Source organism: Callorhinus ursinus, unplaced genomic scaffold (assembly GCF_003265705.2).
Source record: "Callorhinus ursinus isolate GAN/ISIS: 27379988/994484 unplaced genomic scaffold, GSC_fseal_2.0 scaffold4, whole genome shotgun sequence".
NCBI lineage: Eukaryota > Metazoa > Chordata > Mammalia > Carnivora > Otariidae > Callorhinus > Callorhinus ursinus.
This window is the reverse complement of record NW_027397066.1, coordinates 16,241,087-16,258,257: the sequence shown is the minus strand read 5'-3', so window position 1 is coordinate 16,258,257 and position 17,171 is coordinate 16,241,087. Positions and strand designations below refer to the sequence as shown.

The window sequence follows — 17,171 nt, the reverse complement described above, 5'->3', positions numbered from 1 at the left end:
AATGGATAATGTTTATATTGATAGCCATCAACTTCAGCTGGCCTTTTAAAACTGTCCAGCAATCTTTCTCTGAGAAGCCTACATTCCCGTAATCGGCAATGGCTATTTTGTAGCTTCTAATAAGCCAAAGCTTACAGTTTATCAGTTGTACATTGCACATTAACTCTTGATTATAGTATGTTATATATTTCACGTTTATATATATTACAACAACTTTCCAGGAGATAGCATGAAGTATTTTGAGGGATGTCCACCTTCTCATAATTTGCACAAGTCACCTATCTAGTACCATGGCTGCCTCCTTATTTACTTAAACCTTCGATTCTTGCCCTTTCTGCCCTGTCACTCCCAAGCAGATGACATCCATTAAAGTTGTCAGGTGGGGACTCACTCATCCTCTTGCTTTTATCAGCTGCTGGCATCCACAACATGTTCCCCTTCTTCCATGTTAACTGAGGAAATGCACCTCCTCCCTCCAGAGCTCAACCCTCTACCTGCACTTGGGTGCCAGAACGATCAGCCCATCTCTAGCACTCCCTCCTTCTCTCTCACACACACATCTTTAGTAATCTCTTCATAGAGAGTTCCCTCCAGTAATCAAAGTGCTTATCTTCAAAAATCTCTCCTGTGATCCCATATTCCTCTTCAGATATAGCCGGCTCTCTATCATCATGGCCAGCCAAGAGCCGTGAGTTTTCTTCTAATCTCTATCATTGTGTGCTTCTTCTACTCCTCGGAAAGTTCTCCCATCACTCATTGGTGACCTGCATTTTGTTGATCCAATGAACATTTTTCATTCTCCAGCAGCATCTTGTATTGCCATGAACCATCCTTTTCTAGGAAAATGAACTCCTCACTTGACCTCTCATACTTCCTTAGCAACTTATTTTCAAGATCCCTTGCCAGCCTCTCTTCTCTCTGCCTACCAAATGCTGTAATCCTTTGTGGGCTTCTCTTGAATTCTCTTTTTCTCTCACTTTACATTTTACCCTGAATAAAGATGGGGAGTAGGGTATGGTTATCTGATTGTCACAGCACCATTTGTTGAAAACATGACTCTTTCCCCATTGCATGGTCTTGGCACCCTTGTTGAAAATCAACGGTCACAGATGTTTATTTCTAGATTTGCAACATTATTGCACTGGTCTATATGTCTATTCTTATGCAAGTGCTACATTGTAGATTTGTAGTGAGTTTTGAGATTGGAGTTTGAGCTCTCTAACTTTGCTTTTTTTTTCATATTGTTTTGGCTCTTTGGGGCCCTGTGCAATTCCATATGAATTTGAAGATCAGCTTTTCCATTTCTGCAAGAAAGTCAATGGTTATTCTTTTTTTTTAAATTTTATTATATTATGTTAATCACCATACATTACATCATTAGTTTTTGATGTAGTGTTCCATGATTCATTGTTTGCATATAACACCCAGTGCGCCATTCAATATGTGCCCTCTATGAAACAAATAATACATTATATGTTAAAAAATATATATATATATATATAGTAGGAAGGGAAAAAGGAAGGGGGGATTGGAGGGGGAGATGAACCATGAGAGACCATGGACTCTGAGAAATAAACTGAGGGTTCTAGAGGAGAGGGGGTTGGGGGAATGGGGTAGCCCAGTGATGGGGTATTAAAATGGTTATTCTTGATGAATTTTTTAATAGAATGATAATTGTACACCTTCTTAGCATGAATAAAGTCAGTATCATGCTTAAAGTAGAAACACTAGAAACAGTCTTATTAAATTCAGTAACAAAATAAGGATGGCTATTATTGTTGTTATTATATAATATTGTCTTGGATATATGATTCACTATATTTAGAAAAAAAGAAAGTAAATAAAAATATAAAAATTAGAAAGAAGAGGTAAAACTAACTCCATTTGCAGCTAATAGGATTGCATCCATGAAAAATCCAGGAGAATCAATTGAAAAACTATCACATGCAACAGAAACACTCACTTAGTTGGCAGCATACACAATTATTATAGAGAAATCAATAGCATTTGTATATACAAACAAAAGTAACTTAGAACATGTAATAGAAAAAATACCTCATTTAAAACAGCACAAAAGGATTAAAATACCTAGAAATAAATATGACTAAGAAACATGAAAGAACAACTTGGCAAAAAAAAAAACAAACCAAAAAGGTCTAAAACATACCTGAGTTTGGTATGCTGAATAATAGCCCACCAGGTGTCTACATCCTAATTTCTGGAACTTGTGAATATGTTACCTTTACATGGTAAAAGGAGCTTTGTGGGTGTGATTAAGGATCTTGAGATGGGGAGATCATCCTGGATCACCTAAGTGGGTTTAATGTAATCACAGGGGTCCTTGTAAGAGGGAACAGGAAGATCAGGGTAAGAAAAGAAACATATGACAAAGGGAGCAGAGACTAGAGTGATGTGCTCCGAAGATGGAGGAAGAGGTCACAAGCCAAACGATGCAAGTAGCCTCTAAAAGCTCAAGAAAGCAAGGGAGCAAACTCTCCCTCTACATCCCCTGTGCTCCCCCATTTTGATTCCAGCCCAGTGAAACTCATTTCAGACTTCTGACCTGAAGAACTGTAAGATAATAAACGTGTATTATTTTGAGTCACTAAAGTTGTGGTAATTTTATTACAGTAGCCAGGAGAACACTGATAAATAGGTTCAGTGACAAAAATGACTTAGACAAGGGCAAGGTCTCTCATAGTCTTGATTAGGAAGACTCACCAACATGCAGTTGTCAATTCTGCCAAAGCTGATCTGTAAATTTACCTCAAACCCTTCAAAAGTCATGCGCAGTATTAAAGCAAGAGAAAATAGCTGGAAAAAGAAAAGATTGACCAGGAGGAAATAGCCCTAACAGCCGCTTTCATAATTGGGCCGATGTAAGTAGAGGTGGATAAACAGATTTACTAATGAAATAAAAGAGAAATTTCAGAAATATAAACAAATACATAAAAGATTTAAGGATATGATAAATCTTGCATCTCAAAACAATGGGTAACAAATAATAGTGTGAAACCAGATAATTAACTAAAAACAGTAGATAAATTCCAAATGGAATAAGGATTTGAATGTATCAAAGTAAACTTCTGAAGTAGTAGGAAGAAGCATGGGAGTATCTTTCTACAACTTCGAATGCGGGAGGCCTTTTCAATATGACATAAACCAAAAGACATAAATTAAAAGACTGACAAATTCTAGAATATAAGAATAAAAAAATACCTACTTTGCAAAAATCAATATGAGAAAAATCAAAAGAAATGACAAACTGGGAAACAACACTGGAGGACATATCCCAGACAAAGGATAATTTCACTAATAACATGAAGAGTTTCTATAAATCGAGACGTTTGAAAAAAAATGTTCAAATTTGTTTAGTATACAAACATAAGTAATCTGAGAAAGAGTTTCCCATGAAATAAGAAAACATAAAAGTTGAATACTATATAGTATTGACAAGCTATAATATTCTTACACATAAAAAATTCTCATATATAGATTTTGAGAGGGGAGTTTGGGACACAATTTGGAAATAACTCTAAAGTTTACAAATATTCAAATCCTTTAACCCAGAAATCCCATGTCTAAGCATTTATTCTACACATATTTTTGCTCAAGTATGAATTATGTACATATAAGGTCACTCTTCATAACATTGTTTTTAATGAGGTTGGAAATCTTTCAATAATCATCAATGGGAGTGTGGTTAAATAAACTATGGTGCATTCATACACATTATGTGAAAAATAACTGTGAAAAAGATTGGAATTATTTCTAAGATGGTTAAGGGGGGGGGCAGTACAGAACAGCCTGTCAGACTATTTGTGTAAAGGGATATGGAATATACATAAATAAATAGGCCTTATACTTGTATATGCACAAAAATTCCATGCCAGCTGCCCAGGGAGAAAGAAAAAGGGTAGCTGGGGTCCAGGAACATCTTACATATTTTTAAATCTTGAACTATGTGAGTATTACCTACTTTTCAAAGTAAAAGAAAAAAACATCAAAATTAAGAAAACTGGGACAGGGAAACAGCTATAAAATGATGGAATATGGAAATGCAGAGAGAAAAAGCAAATTCACCCAGAAAGCCACTTCTGCATGCCCCTTGGGCTCTTCAGTTCCCAGGTACCAGTGGATTATCAGATCTACGTGAGTTTAGAATTACTGCATTGTGATGGTATCTCTGCTCCACATGACAACAAATATATAGGAATTTGATCAAGTTCAATCAAACCAGCCTAACCATGATACTGGCTAAGGGCTTCGTTTACTTGGCAAACACATAACCAATGCCCTTGCTAGACATTGTTATAGCTTAACTCTTTTAATCCTCACAAAAACTTTTAAGAAGTGGAATTATTATCCCCATTCTACAGATATGCAGATTGAGCAAAAGGAGGTTAAATGGTCAGAGGACACAAAGCTGTCAAGTGACATATTGTCAAGTGACTGGTGTTTGAGGTCAGGCAATCTGGCTTCAAACTCCAGGCTCTTAACCACTGCCCCATGTGTGTTATAACTTGATTTCTAAGTAACAGTTACAGTTGGCCCATATCTTAAAGACAGACCATATTTCTTGTTAGCAGATCTTTTTCATGGGAAGTATGCTATGTATGTGCTTGTATTTCTTAAGATACAGCGTTATCAGATTCTTTTCAGTAAAAGAAATTGTGTGCAGTTGTGGTAGAAATCCAATACTACTTAGAGCATGCATCTTGCTGTTTGGGTGTCTGTCCTCCTAGCATTTCCAGTTCCACAGGTGATTTAAGTCACAGTTCCCAAGTCAAAGATGAGAATGTTAAAGCTAAGGAGTGGTTTATGCCCACAGAGAACTCTAAGAAACAGAGGCCCAAGAACACATTATCTCGCTAAATAACGGTTAGAAAATCCAGAGGGTGGTAACCCTTGCTTCCATCGTTTGAGAGAGACTTTTATCATAGTTGGTGTTTTATTTTTTTTAGAAATGTCCTATCAAATTATACTTTTATTTCTTTTTAGGATTTCATCAAGGGTCTTTCCATTTTGCTCCGAGGGACAGTTCAAGAAAAACTCAACTGGGCATTTAATTTGTATGACATAAATAAAGATGGCTACATCACTAAAGAGGTAAGAAATGCCTCACCAACACAACTCTCCTTTGGACTGTTTCCATTTTTCTAACTTTAAATGTTAAACAATTGAAACTATTAATATGAAAATTGCATTTTTAAGAAATCTAAAGTATTTTATGTGGTGGTGGTGGTGAAATACTCTTAATAAAAAACTTGCAATGGATAGGAATAATTTATGGTACATCTATCTTCAAAGTGAATATAAAACACATAAGGATTGTACCCCTGTCTCCTAATGGCATTCAAATAAATACTGTAAATTGGATAAAGACTATGGTTGGAATCAGGAAGAAAATGTCTACAAATCATGCCCAAATGTTTGGCCCGTGACCTTTTTTTCTTCCAATATAATGTGGAAAGAGATACAATTTTAAAATTGCAGAGACTGCAATGACCTGTGTTATGTAGAACGTGACCTGATGGGAGCGGTGGGGCCCCCCAAACACTGCCAGGCAGGCTGTGCAAGAAAAAAGGTCCACACACCGAATTAAGAAGCTCATATCAAATGGTTTATTAAACCAGTATAAAACACCGTGAGAAGGGGAAAGGGATGGGGTAAGTTAACAGATTTAGGATAGGGTCCAAATGGGGCTGAAAGACATTACATGAATCCTGGGGGATCCTCCATGTTCATATCTCCCTTCTTCCTGACTCACTTTCTTTTCCGGAAGTTTGAGTTTTGAGCATAAGGACCCTCAAACAAAAGGTACCCAGGGTTACTGACCTGACCTTACTCAGTGAGGGACATAGAAAGTGCACCTGACCACGGATGTAGCGTGACAATTAGCCTGATCCAAGGCCATAGGTTTTGTGGTTTTTGAGCAGAAGATACATAGGGCCAGAATGTTTCGCACCAATGGATGGCTGAAGTAAGACCTCATGAATATTAAGTGTTTATGCATATTGAGTATATCCTGAAGAGTTAGTGCCTCTTGTACCTGGTGTACAGTAGTACAGTAAATATTTAGTACTCGGATGCCTTGGAAATATTAGGTACCTCTTAGCCCTTCCATCCCTTTCTATCTCTATTTTTAACACAAACATGCTGCTCTTACACCTAACACGTTTCACAAATTCTGCTGAAGTCAGACAAACTTCTTGCTACTTAACTCAAAACATCTTAAAATGTTTTACCTATGACTTATATGCTATAAACTACTTTATCATTAATAAGAGAATTGAATACTCTCAAAAGTAAATGTATATTACATCTGTATTATCAACTTTAATCTAGACTTTTATATGGAAATTTCGATATGAAGGAAAGAAATGTGAAATAATAAATCTGAATGGGTAATTAGATATTATTTTTACTGAGATTGAAAATGACAAGTCAAAAACTAGATTTTGTTTTAGTTAAAAAATTAATGAAATTTCAAGGAATTTCAATGAAATATAGCCATACTATTTTGACTAGCCTACAGGCGCAATTTCTTCACTTAAAGCTATAGTAGGAAAAAAACAAGGAAAATCCTAATAAGCTTTGAAATTTATCAGTTTTCGTATAATGCTGTTGATATGGAGTTCATTCTCAGTAAAAGGAAACTGATAATCAACATTTAAGATATATAATAACTCCATAAAACAAAGATAGTCTATAGGAAGTCTATGGAAATCCAAACATTAAGCCAGAACAATTTTCCGATCATCTTGGATATGTGGGAATTTACTTACTTCATTTTGAAACCAAGATCAAAATTAATTCTTACATTCTGACCCTGCTGTTTTTAAGGCACAAAACTGTTGGCTTCTCCTCTGGGACAACCAAAAGGCAGTTAATGGAATAATAAAAAATTTTTGAAATGGAGTAGGAATAATCTGTCAGAGTGGTTTCTTCATACAGCACATGCAGCCTCATGTGAGTGCCTTTTACTTTTCAGGAAATGCTTGATATAATGAAAGCAATATACGATATGATGGGTAAATGCACATATCCTGTCCTCAAGGAAGATGCTCCTAGACAACACGTCGAGACATTTTTCCAGGTAGGAACGCAAGTAGAAGTCAGAGAGGGAGTGAAAAAGAGTAAATTTCCTAATGCTTGCAAAGTGTCACGATAATTCAAAAAAAAAGCAAAAGGAAAAAAATCACTTTTAATGAAAGGGACAAAACAATAGAATATTAACCATAATACTAATTTAGTAATTTTGGTTTTGAATTTATTAGAACACTGATAACTACATTTATTGAACGTTCACTATATCCTAGACAGAACACTAAGGAATTGCTGTGTTTTGCATGTTTTGATGTTTGTTTTGAATAAATTCTCAAAAGAATCCTTATGGTTATAAATACTCTTTAGCCTCAATTTACAGATGAGAAAACCAAGACTGAAAGTGTCAGCAAACTGCCTGAACTATCATAGCTAGAGGGCCAGATTATCTAGGGCAGCGATTCTAGAGGTCTACCACATTCTACTGAAAAGAGAACAGCCTAACAGCAGTTGGCCATATGATTCTTTTATTTTATTATGTTATGTTAATCACCATACATCATTAGTTTTTGATGTAGTGTTCCATGATTCATTGTTTGCGGATAACACCCAGTGCTCCACGTAGTACGTGCCCTCCTTAATACCCATCAACAGGCTAACCCATCCCCAGGCTAACCCATCCCCCTACCCCCCTCCCCTCTAGAACCCTCAGTTTGTTTCTCAGAGTCCATAGTCTCTCATGGTTTGTCTCCCCCTGATTCCCCCCTCTTCATTTTCCCCTTCCTGCTATCTTCTTTTTTTACATATAATGTATTGTTTCAGAGGAAGAGGTCTGTGATTCCACAGTCTTGCACAATTCACAGCGCTCACCATAGCACATACCCTCCCCAATGTCTATCACCCAGCCACCCCATCCCTCCCACCCCCCACCACTCCAGCAACCCTCAGTTTGTTTCCTGAGATTAAGAGTTCCTCACATCAGTGAGATCATATGATACATGTCTTTCTCTGATTGACTTATTTCGCTCGGCATAATACCCTCCAGTTCTACCCACGTTGTTGCAAATGGAAAGATTTCATTCCTTTTTATGGCTGGCATAATATTCCATTGTATATATATAACCACATCTTCTTTATCCATTCATCTGTCGATGGACAGCTTTGCTCTTTCCATAGTTTGGCTACTGTGGACATGGCTGCTATAAACATCAGGGTGCATGTACCCCTTCGGATCCCTACATTGGCCATATGATTCTTATCACTAAGAAAGGACTAGCTCCTGCTCTGAAGCATTTCCTCCCTGTAAAACAAGCAGGTGGACTCTTCATCAGCTTCAGCTGTGAGGGTATCAAGGGAGGTTATCAAGGGAGGGTACCAAGGGAGAACTCTGAATGAAGTTTTTTGTTCTTTTCTTCTTGAACAGAAAATGGACAAAAATAAAGATGGAGTTGTTACCATAGATGAATTCATTGAAAGCTGCCAAAAAGTAAGTAATGGTAGTAAAGAAACTGTCCCTTTTGCTTTCATAATAGTCAGACTAAGTAGAGTCAGCTAGCCACCATGAGCTGGGCAAAGTACAATGCTGACCTAAGCTTACCATTTGTACACAGCTAGGAGAAGCCTACCACTCTGAAAAAGGGCATCAACTTATAATTCAATTAATTAACATTTATAGAGTGCCTACCTTGAGGAGAGCCATGTAGGAAGCCCTAAACGTACCAATGTTACACATATACTGCATTTTTGTTTCCTAAATCCTTTAGAGAGTACTCATCACTGAGGGTTAAAACATATGTGAGATTTGAATTGCTCTTTGCCCAGACTGAGCATATAACATATTATCCCTATAGATTTAGAATTCCAGTACAGCAAAGTATACATCACAGGCCAAGTTTGCATCCAATTTCTGAAGGAAACATACTGCTTTAATGTATGAGCACCAGAAATGGCTTTTCGGCTGAACCAGTAAAGATCTTCAGTCATAAAAAAATAAAGAGTGGAAAATTCAGAGAAATCCAAATAGTTTTCCATTATCTGGTGGGAGACCAGTTTTAGCTTACCTAAAACTATTTGACTTGATGCATGGGTAGAGCCACAATTAAGAATAAATACTTTAAGATAAATGTAGAGACAATGAGGTTTGTTGATACTTTAGCTTTTCTAAATTGGTATACTTTCCCTTTCTTGGTGCCTGCTTGCTTCTAAACTCTTATCTCGATGTGGTGGTCTTTAAGAGCGTTAACTTGGTGACATCAACCTGCTGATGCTGTTCCTTGGCTTCTAGCACCGGAAGTCAGCACAAGTTTAGCTACTATTTACCATTACTACAAACAGCTCACCAAGTGCCATCCGCAGTCTCCAAGTGCCTCTATAATGTTCAAAGTCTGTCCCCTTGTTTCTAAGGAATATGCTAAACTGAACACAGCCACTGGCCCAAGGTGGCTCTCAAACAGTTCCTTCTCTGGCATTTTTAAAGGCTCCTAAAGGCCCCACAGATTTAGCCCTAACAGACCCAAAGAGAGAGGTGAAAGGACTATAGACATGTCTCCCAAGCCCCAACCTCTAATCCTCAATGGAGTTGGCTCTTAGCTCACACACAAACCCTGTTTCCTTATACATGTACAAGTCTCTGTGACTTGGCCCGCGATCTACCTGGAATGCCAAAATTCGCATTTGTTCACTTATTTTTGGTCTTACCCTCAGCGCCTCTCTAGTTTTCATTCTGCCATTCCAATTTGAGAAATATTGTCTATTAACACCAAGTAAGATTCAAATGAAATATTTAAAGCCTGCAGACTCAACAAAATGTAAAATGGGCTCTCCATACTTATCTATATGGAAAATGGATAGGATGATATTTACATTTGCAAACACTTAGTATTCGAGCTTTTGGCCTAAGCAGTGGTGGGAGAGGCAGTACGTAGAGGCAAAGAACAGTGTCCCTTCACTTACAGAGATACTTAATTTAATCCCACTGTGTTTCTCCCTTACAGGATGAAAACATAATGCGCTCCATGCAGCTCTTTGAAAATGTGATTTAACTTGTCAAATGCATCCTCAATCAAACAGACAAATGTGAACTATCCTACCACACTTAAAGTTGGAGCTACCACTCTTAGCATAGATTGCTCAGCTTTACACTGAGGCATATTATGCAAACAAGCTTTGTTTTAATATAAAGCAATCCCCAAAAGATCTGAGTTTTCCAGTTACAAATTTTCATCCTTTTCATAATGCCACTGAGTTCATGGGATGTTCTAAGTCATTTCATACCCTGTGACTATTCAAAAGTAATAGAATCTGGCATATAGTTTTATTGATTCTTTAGCCATGGGATTATTGAGCTTTCACATTATCAGTGATTTTAAAATATCAGTGTTTTTTGCTACTCAACTGGATGTATTCAGCCCCAGGATTTTAAATGGTTTTCTAAAGTATTGGCATCTGCATTTAATTTCCAGAAATTAATTTTCATGTTTGTATGCTGTAATTCCATTTATACACTAAGTAAACCAAACAAGATTACTATAATTAAAAAACAAACACACAGTCCCAGTTTCTATGCATTTGCCGCCTTCTGTTAAAGATACTCATTTATCTGGCATTTTTTATAACATGAAATAAATTAGTTCATCACCAGATGTCAGCATATGCCTAATAAAGCTTATTTAATAAGCATTTCTTAATTTTTCATAATACATATTACAGCCAAGGCCTACGTGATGTATATAATTTTGGATTTGTCCAATTCTACAGGTTGACTGTTTTCTGTTGTGTCATTAAGTGGAGGTCCAAGAAGGTGTGGAACAAAGCAAAGATGTTTATAGGCTCAAGGGTCAAGATATCTGCCCTCCAGTACATGGTAATACTTAATGCCAAGTAATTCCTAACAGCATCGAAGGCCTAGTCCGTCCCCTTTCCCTTGACTCCTTCAAGGTACCTTTCTTTTACACGCCATTCAGGGCCAAAGGGACCTGGACTACCCCAACACCTACATGTAGGAAACAAAGAGCAAGCAGAATTCACGTTAAAACCATCAGTGAGTCCATTCTATCAAGAACTACCGTACCAAAACCTCACTGAAAATGAAAATAAATGCCAAGCAATTCATCTGGACTGTATTATGATTTTGCTCATCATAAAACTCCAATACTTCAGATTCTTTTTAATGATCATAAGCCAAAATTGTAAAGTTGCCACAACACGACTAAGGATACACACACCCTCCCTGTTTTGCAGAAATCTCATAAAGACCAAGAGGCTACAGTAGGAGGAAATTTGCAACTGTCTTTGCAACAATAAATCAGGTATCTATTCTGGTGTAGAGATAGGATGTTGAAAGCTGCCCTGCTATCACCAGTGTAGAAATTAAGAGTAGTACAATACATGTACACTGAAATTTGCCATCGCGTGTTTGTGTAAACTCAATGTGCATTTTGTATTTCAAAAACAAAAAATAAAAGCAAATAAAATGTTTATAACTCTACTGTCTATGTTATAGGTATTTATTCCAACAAATTTTATAAGTACTAGATTAAAAATACTGTTTTTCTTACGGCATTGTAGGATTGTACATATCTTTGCCCTAGGGTGGTGCTAAGTACAGTGAAGAAAAGTAAAAGCAAGGCCCGTGGGCAGGCACACATTTTAGCTGATAGGATCTGAGGATGTGACAGGTGAGTAGAGACCTAAGAAAAGAATATCCCAGATAGGAGGACCAGGCAAGACAAGAACTCTGAGGGATGCACGGGCATTTCTGCAATTATGATTCTTCAGAAATTACTTGTTCTTGTGCTCTTTTAAATTCCAGCTGTGAGACTGTATCTGAAATGAGAATTACAAAGAGGTCATTCCACATATTTGAGGGATGGAGCAAAGAAGGTGTTCTTCAGTGGTGCTGAGATATATGGCTGTTCCCCCAAATAAAAGAGTGACCCCTGATCCCCGTCCCTCCAAAAGTATGTCTGCTTTGGATCTGGTGTGACTACTCATGTCCCCGTGGTCTCCCTTCTTGCCCTTAGGATGGAAAATCTTATTCCTGTTTCCTCTTTCTCACTCTATTCCTCTCTCTTGTAGAATGATCCAGGGTCAGCTTCTACAATGTCATCACTGAGAACTATGCCTATAAAGTAGGTTTTAAAAGCTTTTTAAATTAAATTAATTGTTAAACATGAGCAAACACAACAAAATCATTGGGTACATTTTAAGAGGTTTACGATTTTAATTTCTGAATACCTTCATGAAATGAGTATCAGACTATGGGATACAAAAATAACATTTACTTAAATGTAATTAAATATAATTAACACCTAAAGTTCAGGTAGTTTTAAATGAGTTGTAATAAATAACATATTTACAAAAGAATTTACACATTTTAAAAAATGTCTTAAACTAGAATACTCTGGTATGAAATTCTTCCAAGTATTCTCTATCATAAAATACATATTTATAGACAATAATTAACAGTGAATTCACAAATGTCTGTCCACTACTTTAAATTTCCATTGCCTTGATAAATGTAAAACCCAAGAAATGACAAAACATTTAAAAATAAGTGCACAGGTACAAACTGATTGTGAAAGGGATACTATAAATAAAAGGCACTGGAAAATAAATACAAACACATCTACTATAAACCCAATAATGGTTGTTCGCACCAAACTGTAAAAATACGAAAAACCAACCCCACAAAATTGTACTATTATAGAACTGTTTTTAATAGCTTTCCATCATTGACCATTCTTTTTTGTTGTTGTTGATGAATAACTTTTACTATGATTCAGTGGAACTGCGTATACTCATCTTAATCTAGGAAATAATGAATGGTGACTGTGACTGACAAAAGAATAAACGGAAGTGAATCTGAAAAGGTTCCCTAGGTACCCATGGTCATTATTTAACACCTGTCACCAGGGAGTAACAGGATTTTTGTGGGCTCCCTTCTTCAACAGCATATGGAGCAATATGTTGGAATTTTAGATTTGATGATGATAAGGCTTCCCTGTCAACAGAAAAAAAAATTAGCTTCATTAGTATTGTGTAGGGCTCCCCTGATAGGTATATTACATCTATAAGAGCATGCCTAAAAAAGTATCCGAAACTCAAAACAAACAAAATGGAATGAGAACAAAATGATGGAATGAGAAATGGAACTTTTTTGAGTTGAGTAAAATATAGGTTGTCTCTTACTACTGTTTTAAAAAAATATTTAATTAGAGAAGTAGGTAGGAACCAGATCACCAGTATATGAATCCAGCTTCTGCCAGTCACTTCACTGTCAAATCTGGGGCTAATTATTTCCGAGCCTCAGTTTCTAGATTTTTAAAAGGGGATAATAACAAAATCTACCCCTGAGAGCAGCAGTGAGGATTCAACGACTTTAATGTCCAAAAAGTATTCAACTGAGGGGCGCCTGGGTGGCTCAGTTGCTTAAGCGTCTGCCTTCGGCTCAGGTCCTGATCTCAGGGTCCTGGGATCGAGCAGGTGTGGGGCTCCCTGCTCAGCGGGGACCCTGTTTCTCCCTCTCCCTCTGTCCCTAGCCACCACTCATTCTCTTTGTCTCTCTTTCAAATAATTAAATAAAATCTTTTAATAAATTAATAAATAAAAATAAAAAGTACTCAACTGAGTCCCTGACATGTAATCACTTCCCACGTGCTCAATCAAGATTGGGGTGTGTCCAAGTATGTAGCTTTTCCAAGAGACACGTGCCTATGACTAGGATGAAAATTTTATCAAGGTAAGAGTGAACTGACTACTATTTAAGGCAGGTAATAAACTGATCAGTTGTAAGAAAATGACACTGTGCCTGGAGCTCAATTTCCTGTCTCCCCAGAGGTTGAGTGTTTCCATCACTGGTGGACACACAAGCCCCAAGAAATGAGAAACTGCAATACTGAGAAGACTCTTTTAAAGACTCATCTCTATTTATTTAAAAAAAGAGAAACATATATAGACATTTAAGTTTTTGTAGGGAAAGAAGGGCATTTGTTAATTTCATGAAGGATTAGAGTACCAAAAGCAAGCATAATGGTCATTAGGCCACCAGAGAGTGTGATCAATTATTATATTAATGGTATGCCAACAGAAAATTTCTGATCAAATATTATTATTAAATTATTAAAATATCATGTAAGACATTAGATGAACAAGAAGAGAAAAAATCTGAAGGAATAAACAATACTTAACTTCAAAATGTTTTTAATTCTGTCTGTATCAGCAGGATTCAAAACTAATGAGACTGAGTGGCAGTAAGAGTAACTCCCTTGCTAGCTACCCCTGTGGCCCTGGGCTGGAGATCGACATCCCTCTGTGTTCCCCTCCAAATCTCAGAATGCAGTTTCTAAAGTTTGTTTACTTGAAGACTATGCCCTCCTCTGCACATTCACCCTTGAAATCTAACATGCTGGGCCTGTCCCTTTCCTCCTGCCCCATTCCACAGAACATGTGAAAATATCCTGGGGAGAGTTCCAGATTGAAAGCTTTCCCATCAATATTTAGCACCTATTTACTAGCATTTCACAGGGGAGGAAATGACAAATTATTTTGCATTCCAATTCTCAGAAGCGCATTTGCAAGCAAAAAGATTTCTGCTGAGACACTGGGTTGGCTGGGGGATGGTTGTGTACATCTCAATAAGGTGTCTGAACGCTAATCCTCCACACAACAAAGAAATCTGTTATCTAGTGGTCTAGGGACTTACTTCTTCCTCCTAAACTTTAGTCTAGGCATTCCTCATGGAAAGAATATAATGTATTTTAACAGTGACTGGAATTGGTCAAATTAGGTAATCTAGACAAAGCTTAAACTAATACATCTCCCATTTTAAAACTGTGTATGATCACACAAATTATTTTCTATATAATTCCTTTAGAAAGTACCTCCAATGGAACTAAGTTCTTCAGTGTTAAAATAATCACATGCAACCCTATCATTAAGATCTGATTAAATGTAATCTCCAAATCAAGGTAGAATCACTGCTTTACAGAAATACTTCCAAGACTAGATTATGTGAACACTTTTTAAACGATGAAAATTCAATTAACTTAGTTATTTGACACCACACAGATACTAATGAGAGCCCCCCATTCTTGCACATTCCTGCAAGTCAGAACACTCGGATTCATTCTTGTGTGTGTATGCGTGTGCACACACATGTTCCTGAACATGTGCACTTCCAGACATGGTATCACAGTCATGTGGAAATCTCATTCAATCTTGGAAGATGGGAAAATTGTAAATTTTTTAGACAAAAAAGATGTCAAATGAAAGGAAAAAAAAGTACGTTCTTCAATGAGCTCTTTTATATTAATCCTTTTGTTTTCTGAACTTTCCTATGGTCTAAGCAAAAACATCCAAAATAAAAAAAAAACTGCAAATCTGCACCACATGGAGTGTCGTATAGAAAACACAGAGAAAGTGTAGGGCCCCAGCATTTACACAGTCTGGTCTGAATCCCAGTGCTTACAAACTGTGGCTATGCAAGACAGAAACTGTGAGCTCTCAAATGAAAATAATATCAACTCCACATGATTTCTTGTGGCTGAAATAACACGTTATACAATTTTGTAGTGTAAAAGTAAAAAAAAAATAAGACAAGGAATAACGTTTTACTTACATTTCCACCATGCTGCTCTAGCTTCTGTAAAGCACTAGTGATTGGTTCTTTGAATTTCTTATTCCTCAGTCTCTTGGAAAGCTTTTAAAGTAAGATTGGGAGAATGAAATGATTTGAAAACTAACAATATTCACCACAGGCATAAGTAAAACTTCATTAAAAAGTATGCTAACTAGAAATAAAACCACTGAGACCTTACTGTATAGAAGTATTTATTAATATATTAATATAATATATAATATTAAATATATTATTTAATACGTTTTAGACACCAAGGCTTCTTTTAGAAAATATTGCGTTGAAATTTATATATAATAGACACCATATATTTGTTAAAAGCGAATTCACATTATTTCATTTCAAATTGTATGAATCCTATAAAACCTGCTACAGTATGGTATCCAGAGTAAGTTTTCTATGAAACTGCATACTCTTTCATTTTGTATTTTGCAAGCACTTGGAGGACCATGATGGAAAGCTAAGCCTCTTAAAACACATGTTTCCTATAGTGTAAGAAAGGAAAGAGACAAAAAGGAGAGAGCATTCACATGAATGACTCTGTAACAGTGACAGTTATGACATTCAGACTACAAACCACAAGACCACCTGTCCCTAGGCATGGCTTGAATGGGCTTCAGATAGAAAGGTGGAAGTCTGACTGAAAAGGGAGAGCACAAGGTGAGGGAGGATAGAATCATAGGAACAAAGAGGGAAAAACAGCAACTGAGATCATCAGGCACAACCTATAATAGTGTTCTCCCACCAAATGTCTACATTACTCAACTCCCCCACTGAACATTTCAGCCTAGAGCAGGACGTGCTTTTGGCTCCACTTTCTGGGAATACAAATGAAGCCCAGGCAAGAATTAGTCAAATACTTATACGGGCCTGTCCTCGACTTGGTTTCTGGTTCTTCCTCTTCACACGGATGGAAGAAACCCAGGACTGCTTCCCACCACTGAGCACTGAGTAGCAAGCCCTTCAGTCAGGTCAATGAAGATGAGGGAGGGTCAGAAAAATCCCCAAAAGAAAAAAAATGTGATGGGGCTCCTAGGTGGCTCAGTCGTTAAGCGTCTGCCTTCGGCTCAGGTCATGATCCCAGGGTCCTGGGACCGAGCCCCGCATCAGGCTCCCTGCTCCGCGGGAAGCCTGCTTCTCCCTCTCCCGCTCCCCCTGCTTGTGTTCCCTCTCTCACTGTGTCTCTGTCAGATAAATAAATAAAATCTTAAAAAAAGAGAGATAAAAAAAGAAAAAAATGTGAGAAAAGCAACTCTAAATGAGAGGACAGGCAGCCCTGGGGATGGATAAGAAAAAGGGCCTCTTGGGGCACCTGGGGGGCTCAGTCAGTTGGGCTTCTGACTTTTGACCTCAGCTCAGGTCTTGAACTCAGGGTCATGAGTTCAAGCCCCTCATTGGGCTCCATGCTGGACATGGAGCTTACTTGGAAAAAAAAAAAGAAAAGAGAAGAGAGAAGAGAGAAGAGAGAAGAGAGAAGAGAGAAGAGAGA

At 37.2% G+C, this 17,171-nt stretch overlaps 2 protein-coding genes across 10 annotated transcripts in view; one reads left to right on the top strand and one right to left on the bottom strand.

Annotated features, from left to right (window-relative positions):
• Nucleotides 1-10,197, top strand: part of KCNIP4 (potassium voltage-gated channel interacting protein 4) — a 1,115,095-nt gene extending 1,104,898 nt beyond the window's left edge. For all 8 annotated transcript variants that reach the window (XM_073891480.1, XM_073891479.1, XM_025887750.2 and 5 more), the window contains 4 exons: nt 5,002-5,109; nt 6,995-7,099; nt 8,471-8,533; nt 10,041-10,197. In XM_073891480.1, the coding sequence (XP_073747581.1) occupies nt 5,002-5,109; nt 6,995-7,099; nt 8,471-8,533; nt 10,041-10,088 (324 nt within the window). In that variant the 3' untranslated portion in view covers nt 10,089-10,197. The remainder of the gene's footprint in view (nt 1-5,001; nt 5,110-6,994; nt 7,100-8,470; nt 8,534-10,040) is intronic.
• Nucleotides 10,198-12,746: 2,549 nt separating this feature from the next.
• Nucleotides 12,747-17,171, bottom strand: part of PACRGL (parkin coregulated like) — a 19,445-nt gene continuing 15,020 nt past the window's right edge. For both annotated transcript variants that reach the window (XM_025887775.2, XM_073891478.1), the window contains exons 8-9: nt 15,665-15,745; nt 12,747-13,048 (exon numbers count right to left, since the gene is read on the bottom strand). In XM_025887775.2, the coding sequence (XP_025743560.1) occupies nt 12,992-13,048; nt 15,665-15,745 (138 nt within the window). In that variant the 3' untranslated portion in view covers nt 12,747-12,991. The remainder of the gene's footprint in view (nt 13,049-15,664; nt 15,746-17,171) is intronic.